Source organism: Arachis hypogaea, chromosome 14 (assembly GCF_003086295.3).
Source record: "Arachis hypogaea cultivar Tifrunner chromosome 14, arahy.Tifrunner.gnm2.J5K5, whole genome shotgun sequence".
Lineage (NCBI taxonomy): Eukaryota > Viridiplantae > Streptophyta > Magnoliopsida > Fabales > Fabaceae > Arachis > Arachis hypogaea.
In genome coordinates this window covers 2,955,693-2,967,422 of record NC_092049.1, presented here as the reverse complement: position 1 = coordinate 2,967,422, position 11,730 = coordinate 2,955,693, and the positions used below count along the sequence as shown (strand labels likewise).

Here is an 11,730-nt window from a genome sequence, read left to right as displayed (position 1 = left end):
AATATAGGAATTGCAACCTAGCTTCTTCATGCACTTCATCATAATAGACACAAGTTTATAACAAGGAACACCATCTTACACCATATTGAAGGTAAAATATTAACATCATTCTCGTTTTACTAACATCTAAATTTTGACAAATTTTACAAACAACTTAGGTCTCTTGCTACAATTCACACCTCATTTTTAAGATTTTTTTCAAACCAGTATTCCTAGAACATTTGTATTATATCAAATACTACCAAACATTATCGAAACTTTAGACGCCAGTTAAAATGTTGCATGATAAATTTCATGTTCCGGATATAAGGGTGGATGCTTCACAGACTAAGTGAAAGCCATGAAATGCATTCCTCATAAATGCTTACCATCTTATGCTATTGTTAACTAAAGAGAAACAATTTTAAATAGTTCATCAATTTTTACTGGTCAGAAACATTTGTTCATGGCTACTAAAAAATTATTGCAAAATCCATTGAAGAATTTCACTTTTGTTACGGTTAACTGGACAAGCATTGTCTATTTACATAGATCATTGCATAGATAAAAATACTGAGTTAGGTACAAATTATACTTGCATCGAGTCTCAAATTTATCATGAAATTCTACTAGAACAAGAGCATCCAAATTCACATGATTTTCATAGAAAAGACAATAAAATAAAATAAAACCTTACAAGAGTAGTTCGCAAAGGCAGAGGTGCGAGAGAAGGACTGAGACCAGAGTTAGTAGTGAGGAAGAAGAACAAAACGGTAATATATAAAAAGAGAACGGGGGGAGGAGGAATGCTAAAAATGATTGTCTCATCTGGGGAAGGGTGAAGAATGAATGATAAACCCTAGCAGAGGTAACTGATTCATCTCTTAGAAATTTTGATTAAACGACAAAGAAAATGTGTAAAAAATAAAAAATATAGAGGCAAATTTTAATTATTGGTTTTCCAAAAACAAAAAAGGGGTCTAATTTATAAATATTTTTATGTTAGTTAACCTTACTCCTACATAAAAGTGGGAGTAACAAATCTGTGGCCTATTTTAAGGCTTAGTTTGGTAAAATTTTTACTTTTTAAAAGTAGCTTGTAGAAGTTAATTTTTAAAAGATTGCTTTTTAAAAGTTGTAACATTTATGTTTGGTAAATCAAATTAAAAATAGTTTTTAATAAATACAAGTAACAACAATTACATTTGATAAAATAGCTTTTAAAATTTAAAAATACTATAATAGACATAAATGCAAGCGTTAAATTTAAAAATTAGCTAACATATGAGGTTATATTAGACTTTTAAATTTTGAAAAACACAAGTAAACTTTGAAAAGTTCTATCTTATAACTTAATTTGGTAAAGTTTTTACTTTTTAGAAATAGCTTATAAAAGTTAATTTTTAAAAAATAGTTTTTTAAAAGTTGTAGTTTGGTAAAGCTTTTACTTTTCAAAAGTAGCTTATAAAAGTTAACTTTTAAAAGATGGCTTTTTACTTAGGACAGTGCTACGGTGATGAAAGAAAAAATTTTCCTTTCATGCTGAAGCAACGTGGAGTACATGGTTGTTGGACGTGTGTAAAGTTGTTCCCCAAGAAACAACAAGTCTGACCGAAGCAGAGATAGCAGGCTTTAACGTGTAAAACTGATTAATAAGATAAGTACTACATTACGTTAATTAATGTGGTTAAATGTTTGGGCTATTTTTATTTCAAGCCCAATAAAATTTTTTGAAGCTGGGTTATTCATTCAACAAGAATAAATTGGGATGCTGTATCCCTTTCTGGGCTTAGTCCCAATAATAATAATAATAATAATAATAATAATAATAATATTAATAAGTGAAAGAAGTGTTGGAGCCTTGGAAGAACTAGGATAACCCAGACGCCGTAAAGAAGTGGGTCTTGTGTTGTGCGTTACATTTTGGTTAATCAAATGCATATCCTAAGAGATTTTTTTTATTTATAAAAAAAAGTATTATTTTTTTTAACATGATTTCCGAACTTTAATTCTCCAAATACGATTTTTTTTTTTTGGCATTTAAGTAAGTTCGCCGAACCCCCGGCAAACTCTATAAAAATTGGCAAATTCGCCTAATCTGCGGCAAACTCTATAAATTTTATATAGTTCGCCTAATTCCGCGGCGAACTCTGTTTTAAGTTTTTTTAATTCCGTTTTTTAATCCATTATCACCATCTCCAGATAATATATACATCTACAAACAGTATATAAGAATACACAAAAATATACGGACAACAAGCATGACTTCTTCAAGGATTTTTTTAATTATAAATTAAAAAAATAACTCATACTTAACAATGGCAACTATTGTTATCGTCTCTAAAAATACGTAGATACTTTTTCATCATTCCTAATTGGTTTAATAAACATCTACTTACATTTTAATTGAAACAATTCTTTCTTTAAATCAAAGTTATGATTTTCTAATTCTTTTAAATTCTTAAATCTTATCAATTTTCAAATTATCAAAATTACACATTCTAAATTCTATTTATAATTTTCCTGACTAAGTTTTTTTTGTTATATATTTTCTTTTCTTTTCTTTTTTTTGGAATTGGGTTATATATTTTTCTTCCTAAGTTACCAATTACTAGCGACTACCATTGTATTTTTGTTTTCTACTTTTATAATTATCAATCTTTTTCACCAAAAATTTTTTTCTCTATCCAACTCACAAAAACTTTAACTCATAATTTTAATGACCGAAAAACCTAACCAAAAAGCTCATCCCACATCATAACAAAACTCATATACTGGGCTTACACCAAAAACCCCAACATCATAATCATCATCATTAGGGATGAATAACTCTAACCAAATAAATTTCCTTCTCTAACACGGCTGCATATTCTCTGACTCTACACAGCTTATGTCTCCATTTCAGAAACAACGTTACACGTTTCGCAAATATAGCTCATTCACGTCGTTTCAACAGCCGAAGAAAAATAACCTCTTCATCATGGTAGCATTGGCCTCATGCTATTGCTATGGCTAAAAAAGGCCAATGTGAATTGTGGTGCTTTCTGGTGTCACCAGCAATATTTTTACTTAATGTTATCCATTTAGAGTCTATTAATATTAATTCATTTCTTCCGTTGATGTAGCAAGTCTCTAGGCGTGTTATGTCTAACCATTTTCACTTTCTTTAGTAATCAGAAAATACGGTAAGGATGTATATATCTCATTAGAATGGCTTCTTACAAGAGGAAAGGAGAACTATTTTCGGAATCTACTTCTGAGTCAACTCTTGTAAAACTGGGCTAGGGTTACCAGTGATATTTGGTGTTGCCCTTTTTATTGATGAGGGGGTTGTCTACCCCTTTGATTGCTGCTGTGGGAATAGCAGGTCGGTACTCATGCAGAAACTTTAGATCAGTATTCTGCTGCAGTGATGTCATCCACTTGGATATGACAAGACTTTATTGAAAAAGCACCGGGAAGGTTTTTTCTATTGTCAGCCCTTCGATTGAATAGTTTTAGCAGTTGTGTGAATTGTGGACCCCTTGAGTGTGCTGACTGCCTCTTAGTTGCTGTTGTTCTCGGTTGGGTTTCTGAGTTCTGGACCCCTTGTTAATAGTTGCGTGGTAAGTTCTTTCTTTTCGCCGGCATGCTGTTTATAAAATTGAAAAAGGAACGGTAAACTTAACATTCATATATAGAGAACTCATCTATTTAGACTCATGATTCATCCGAAGTGGGGAGTAATTGGGTTTGGTGTTGAAATATTTTCATACTAACACCGAACAAAATATTGGGTTTGGTGTTGAAATATTTTCATACTAACACCGAACAAAATATTGGATGGCTCAGTTCGGATTATATTTATTTGATATTTTTTAATAAATTCAAATTATAAAGGAAAAGAAGAGGAGAAAAATTCGATTAAGAGATATAAAAAGAATTGACTACTAAACCAATGCCACTGACACAAGAAAAGGAGGTGGCCATGCAAACGCCAAAGAGAGCTAACTCTTACATGACCCACAAACATTATGGAAATAAGTTCAATGGCGAAATTAAGAAGATTCACCATAATTAAAGGTCCTGCCAGACATATTTGTTTTCGCACTTCTTTAACCATTGATTTTAACTTATTTTGCTTGGATACATTAGGCTCAACAGAGACACGGGTATTATTCTTGTATTCTCCCTCCATGGACTAATTTATATATTCTTACGTAAGTTGTGGAATTAAGAAGTTTATAAGAAAGAACAAGTTAGTCTCAGATGATAGAACTTATGAAGAATGTGTTGTAACACAATAGATTAGGTTTATATTTAGTTGAGTTTTATGGAGACATAAAAAATGGTGGCTAAGGATGACATTAGGTTAATCCCGTGTTTAAAATAAAAATTTTTTCAAAATCTATTCTTTTTTTTTATCAAACATAGAATTGAGACTCGAATTAAATTAAATAAATTATATATACATATTGTGTTTTAAAATTTGAATTTCATTTGGATGCTTTTTTTATTGTTAAATAAAATTTTTTTTGTAATTATTGAATTTTATAATATTTAAAAAATTTTATTCTTTTGACCCAATTATATTTGTAGAAATATTTTTATTTAGTATTTTGTTGAATTTTTTGTGCAAAATTTAAAGTTCGAGAGTTTTATGTGTTTTAGTGCCTATAAAGGTATAAATGTCAATAATAGTCTATTTTAAATATAATATTGAAATAAAATCACAATATTTAGATTGAAATTGCATAATAAAAAAGAAAATTAGTTTTTAAGAATACTAATAAAGTGAAAGAGTTGTGACAAATAAAATTTAAAAAAAAAGATATAAATAGAAAAAATAATGTATTATTATTATTGGCAAATTTTCTCTTATTAATTTGATTTCAATTATTTTTACACTGATAATTACAAAAAAAAAAAACGAATTAAAAAACACGTTAGCATATATTTAAACATAATACATTAATTTTCAGTCTCGGTAATTTTAATTTTATGTAATTTTTTTTAAAGAAATAAACAAACCAAAATGAAATAAATGACAATTCAATTATTTTAAAAAAGCATTAATTAAATTTTATTAATTAAAAATTTGACTATTAAATATAAAAACGGTGATCAAATTCAGAATCTTAAAACCGGTTTTGATGAGTTACTCACAAAAGTTAAGCACATTTTGCATCTTCTCACATTGCGAAATATTTTTACAATTTGCACCTATAAAGTTAAAATAATTTGTATTTTTATGTGCATGTTTTAGTGTTTGTAAGATCATATCATGCAATATTTTTTAACACATTCTCATTTTTTTAATAATATTAAATATATATATATATATATATAATAAAAAATACTTAATTTTAATATGTTTTTTACAAATATGATTCAAAAAATCACATTTTATACTTAAAATTTAGTGATTACATCAAATAATTTTTTTTTACAATCTTTTTGTTAATAAAAAATATTTTAAAAAAATAAAAAATTATTGAGATTGAATTTTGGTTTAATTTTTTAATATATTTTTTAAATAATTATCTAATTATTTTTGTTGAGCTTTTTAAAAATTAAGGACAATTTTAGTAGTTTATTTTAATATTTTTAATTAGAAAAAAAAGTTATGTATCCAATAAAAATCATCTACTAAATTAATTATCAATGTTTGCGTAACTCATTTTCAATTTATATCCTGTATGCAAAGAGGATGGGATTGCGCATCCATGAAGTGTAGGGTGAAATTTGCATATCCAATTTCTAATTCAATTTCAATTGAAGGCGTAGAAAAGGCCATCATAGAATAAAAATAAGAGTTTGAAACAGCCATCGGATAGGGATAAGTTAGTGAGTGAAGTCATACGGTCAAATATGATTAGATTAGATATTTAGATGAGATGACACTTGAGAAAAGAGGCATTTTCCTGTTTTGTCTGATGTATTTATTTTTAAAAAAATGTGAAATAAATGAAAAAAAATGACGGTAAAATTTTTATTATACTAAAATTGTCGCTAAAAGCACAATCAGCAATCCTAGATAATAAATTGGCCAGTTGATAAGCAAAGTTAGAACAATTTCAAATTTTCAATACAATCTATAACATGATATAAACTGACATCTTGAATCATCTCAAGACATGTCTTATACCCATACAAAAAAAAGTGAATTCAAGCATTTAATTGACATTTGTTTGATCTCAAAGCCAAATAAATACTTAGTTGTGATGAACCAAGTACAGAAAATTGTCAACAACACAAAAAGATCATTTATAAATAAATTACACAATACTACATATAAGTGATACAATAATATAAAAAGAGAAGGTGGTGAAGAGTTAAACGATTGAAGGCAATAGGTTTGACCGTTTGAGTGAGAGATTATTAAAAGAAAGTAAATTCTATCATGTAGAGTATGATTTTTTTTTTATATGTGTAAAATAATGTTGGCACTACTAAAAATTAATAAGTGTCTCTTTCAAGAGATTATTTTTGTCAAAAACAATAAAAATGACAGCTTGTGCAGGTGTTGTTCAACTTTCATCACCTGAAAAAATTGAGATTAACAATAGATAATTATCATAATGACACTGAGTAAAATTAAAGTTAACGATGGAATGTTATCGGGTGTTGAACTTAGTTATTGATGAGCCTTGGATGTTTTTGCAAGAAGGCTTTAAAAACAATAGAAAAAGAATTTTTGAAAATTTATTGTGTGGGCTTAGTATTTAGTTTTGAAATTTTTGAAAGTAAGATTAAAGTTGCAATAGAGTTTAGGTCTCAAATTACATATTAGAGGCCATAAACCCTATTGCAACTTTAATCTTAATGCCCCCACAATAAAATTCTGAAAAGCCTCTTTCTATTGTCTTCAAAGCTTTCTTGCAAAAATATCCAAGACCCATTAATGACTAAGTCCAACATCCAATAATAGTCCATCATTAAATTTAATCTCACTCAGTGTTATTATGATAATTATCCATTATTAATCTCAATTCATTCACGTGATGAAAATTGAACAATGCCCAGTACAAATTGTTATTTCTACTGTTTTTGACAGAAATAATCTCTTAAAAGAGACACTTATCAATTTTTAGTAATACTAACATAATTCTACACATATAAAAAAAATCACGCTCAATAGAATTCACCTTAAAAGAAAATATTGGAAAATGCAGCGAAAAATTCCAATGGACAAACAATGCTTGCTTTCTATTACTCTTCAAGAAAACAAAAAAGGAAACTTTTTCTAAATGTTTTCTCTTTCCGCTTTATGAAAAACCTATATAATAATAATTATATTATTTCTATTAAGTAATTGTTCCTGAAAAAAAAAAAGGAAAGTGCCAGATATAATATAAGTACTAAAATAATATTGCAAAGTATTTTTTTAGTAAAAAATAAAGATTATTGTTTATAATGGGTTTACCTAATGATAAAGATGTAATTGTCGTTAGATAAAATGGATAGTTTAGAATCGTTAAATAATTTGATAAATTTAATTAAATTATGATCTAATAATTTTTAATTATTAATTTCACATCAAAACAACTATATGAATTTTTACTTTAATTAACTATTCATATCGTGGTCCAATAAATAAAGTTAGGCTCAACAAGACAAAAGATTTACTAAGAAGAAAAATCTTGATAGACTTCCAAGATAAAAGGAATAATTATCTATAAAAAAAAATAGAATTACTCTAACAAAGGTGGTTAATAGCTCTATTATAAATACACTGAACCCAGGTATAACTCACGTCTACTCTACTAAAAATCTGCTTAAAATCCTTACTAATTTAAGCATCTGAATCTCTTGCTCACGTTCAGATCCAAATCAATGTTTCAGGTAACCCTCGAAACACTAACATATGTCTTAAATACTTTAATTTAATTTAATAATTATTAGTAAAAGAATTTTAAATACTTTAATTTAATGATTATAAAATAAATACATTAAAAATTTAAATTAGTATATTTTTAATAAAAATTTTAATTTATAAATTTAACATGTTTAAAAATATATGTTAATTAAAATCTATAATAAAAAATAAATAAAAACATGATATGTAATAGAGAAAAATAAAAAATTGCTATTTTTGCCATTTTTTATCATTATCATTTTTAAATTACATCATTAATTCTTATCTCACATCTTTAATAGTATAAAAAAATAATCTACAAAAAAAATAGATAAATAATTTCTAATCATTAAGTCAATTATAAATAGTTGTAATTAATAATTATTAATTTTATATTTTAAAAAAATAAAATATAAATAATTATTAATTAATAATAATTTAAAAAATTAAGAGTAATTACCCAATTCAGTTCCTAAAAATTTTAAAAGCGGACATTTTAGTCCCCAAGAAAAATTAATACACAGATTAATCCCATCATTTTCTTCCGTTAGACATATCAGTCCCCAGTCTATTTTCCAGCGTGACTCATCAATGAAAATTGCTGACTTGGCACGTTAACTCGCGCACGTAGCCGTTAAGTGTTCACGTGTGCAAAGAGGACAGAACAGTCCCTGGGCTTGTTACGCCCAATTCTCACCCCTTCTTTCCCTCTATTACTCCATATGTCTTTATCCTCTCTAAAAGACATGAAACCCCATAATTCACTCTCGATTTTACATAAAAATTCAGGCAATTTACTTATTTAAATAAAATGGCAGAATCCTTTACCTAAATGTACAAAACGGATTGTTGTTACCTGCATGTGCAAAAACTCATTTTTATGTAATCCGTGGCAACCCACCACGGTTTCCAAACGTGCATAAACCGTGGCAGGTCCCAACGGTTTAGGGGCAAAAACTATTGAGTGTAAACCGTGGTAAGTCACCACGGTTTATGAGAAAAATGTGCTGGTCATAAACCCTTGTGGGTTACAACGGTTTATGTAGGATAAATAATGGTCAGAAAACCTTGTAGGTTCCCACGGTTTACAATTACGGGAACTCTATATATATGTGGGTGATTCAAGATCCATAAGAGATCATTCTCATAATGGCTAGTGAGGAAGAGAGTTTTCTTGCCTTAGTGCATTGCTCTGGGAAAATAAAAAAAAGCAAAAGCCATGGTGTGAAGTTTACCGACAGAGAACCACTGAGTATTTTTATCCGTTCGTCGATGAGTTTGTCAGATTTGAAGAACAGCATCTTGGAGAAGCTTGGCGTGTTGGGTAGCAAGTGGGTGAAGAAACTATTCTACAAGATTCCCATGGCGGTTGTCTCGACCGGTGTTCATTTTGAAACCTTTGCGGTTAAGGCTGATGAAGATATTAGGGTTTTGTTCTACTGTGTAAGGAGTTTTCTGGAGATCAAAATTCATGAGTTGTTCGCGAAGTTGGAGGTTGGTGTCGACAGTTCTGGGGCATCCGCTCCAGTTCCTAGCCCAACTGCCGCGGGTGGTGCATCTAGTTCGATGCATGCGGTCAGACCGTATCTTCCGCCGGTTCAATCACCTTCGTTTGCAGCTGATTTAAACCGAACGGAGGTTGTTGGTTCTGTACCTTTGGAGAATGCAGCAGTCATTGAGCCTCCCCACGTTGTGGGCACCGGTGGTGGCCTGGTACCTTATATCGAAGACTTTGGTGGACCTGATCAAGTAGAGAATGCAATGCGTGACGATGAGTCTGACCAGGAGCCTGTTGATATCGTAGGTGACAGCAACGATGACACAGGTGGCGATCCACATGCGCAGCATCGGCCTTCAAGTTCTGGTTCTCATTAATACCCTCCACACTTCTCCACACTAAACTTGGATGCTCTTGGTCAACAGGAAGACGGTGGTAACACAGTAGGGGGATCTTCTACAGAATTTCAGATTGGGCAATCATTTCAGAGTAAAGATGAAGCTGTGCTGAGTGTCAAGGACTATAGCATCCGGCGAGGTGTTGAGTACAGAGTCATCGAATCAGATCATTTGAAGTATCATGGAAAATGCAAGGAATTCGGCAAGGGTTGTAGTTGGTTGATTCGTGTAGCGCTTCGTGCACGAAAGGGCACTTGGGAGGTTAGGAGGTACAACGGGCCACACACATGCCTCGCAACTTCTATTTCAAGTGATCACCGTCAGCTGGATTACCACGTTATCTGTTCGAGGATTCTTCCTATGGTTAGGGCAGATGCTGCGGTTACGGTAAAGGTACTTCAACAAGCGACAGAAGCCGATTACGGTTTCAGGCCTAGTTACAGGAAGGTTTGGATGGCTAAGCAGAAGGCAGTGGCACAAATATATGGAGATTGGGAGGAGTCTTACGCGGAGTTGCCACGTTGGATGCTAGGGGTCCAGGCGACAATGCCGGGAACAATCACGGTGCTGAAGACGTCTCCTGTTCGGATTGGTGGTGGGGTTGATGAGTCGACGGTGTACTTTCACCGGCTTTTCTGGACATTTCCACTCTGTATCGAGGCATTCCGGCATTGCAAGCCCCTCGTCAGTATTGATGGTACCCACTTGTATGGGAAGTATGGAGGGACGCTGCTGTTGGCGATAGCTCAGGACAGGAACTCAAACATCCTCCCGATAGCATTTGCCCTTGTGGAGGGCGAAAATGCAGAGTCGTGGTCATTCTTCTTGTCCAATCTCCGAGAGCATGTGACTCCTCAGGAGGGTATCCTTGTTATCTCTGACAGGCATAATGGGATCAAGGCAGTGCTTGAGGCACCTGAGACTGGGTGGCTGCCTCCTCGGGCTTTCCGGGCCTACTGTATTCGGCATGTGGCTGCGAATTTTGCCCTAACGTTCAAAGGTAAGGACTCAAGGAGGATGTTGGTGAATGCTGCGTACGCAAAGACTGAGGCTGAGTTTTACTACTGGTTTGACATCATGCGGACTGAGAATCCAGCAATGTGTGACTGGGCCAACTGGATGGAGTATGACAAATGGACCCAACATGAGGATGCTGGTCGACGGTTCGGGCACATGACCACAAACATCAATGAATGTGTGAACTCCGTGCTAAAGGGGACTCGCAACCTGCCGGTTACATCGTTGGTTAAGTCAACCTATGGGAGGCTTGCTCAACTCTTTGTGCTACGGGGACAGACAGCAGAGGCACAACTTGGATCTGGGCATGAATTCTGTCAGGCATTGGTCAAGGCTATTGATCGGAACCTAAGAGACTCTAGGTGCTTCACTGTGACATTATACGACAGGCATCAGTCCGAGTACACCGTCGCGGAGACAACACCAACCGGGAGCTTCTCGCTGGGTAGCTATAGAGTTTCCCTTAAAGATCACCGATGCGACTGTGGCCACTTTCAGGCGCTGCATTATCCTTGTTGCCACGCCATTGCGTGTTGCGCCTACTTCCGGCTTAACTGGGCGTCATATGTTCACGAGGTGTATCGTATGAGTGAGGTGTTCAACGTTTACAAGCAGGGGTTTCTCCCACCTATCCCTGAAGGACTATGGCCTCCATATGCTGGGCCTACCATCATTCCTGACCCCAATATGCGGCGTGCAAAGGAAGGTCGTCCAAAGGCTACCAGGATCCGTGGAAGTATGGATCAGTCTCAGTCGAACCAGCCGAAGCGTTGTGGGCTATGTCGTCAGCCTGGGCATACGCGGAGGAACTGTCACCAGCGAAGACAAAGTGGTGGAGGGGATGCGTAGATCTCATGTCGTGTAAAATGCCGTCTATGCTGTTTTAGTTGTTTCAGGGTCTAGATAATCTTAGTAACGTATGGTTGGTTAAGTCTGTGACTGTCAACATGTTTCTTTAATGCAAAAATTTCTTATGAATAAATTCCTGCTATTTTACCTGT

General features: G+C 32.8%; 1 protein-coding gene across 1 annotated transcript; it reads left to right on the top strand.

Moving 5' to 3' along the window:
- The first annotated feature begins 9,088 nt into the window (after positions 1–9,088).
- On the top strand, positions 9,089–11,578 carry LOC112740600 (uncharacterized). The gene is made up of 2 exons (XM_025789244.1): positions 9,089–9,616; positions 9,740–11,578. The coding sequence occupies exons 1-2, from the start codon at positions 9,089–9,091 to the stop codon at positions 11,576–11,578; spliced, it is 2,367 nt and encodes a 788-aa protein (XP_025645029.1).
- The last annotated feature ends 152 nt before the right edge of the window (positions 11,579–11,730 follow it).

Coding starts and splice junctions, on each gene's coding strand:
- LOC112740600 (XM_025789244.1), top strand. CDS start 9,089: ATGAGTTTGTCAGATTTGAAGAACAGCATCTTGGAGAAGCTTGGCGTG. Junction 9,617..9,739: donor ACCAGGAGCCTGTTGATATC/GTAGGTGACAGC, acceptor CTTGGTCAACAG/GAAGACGGTGGTAACACAGT.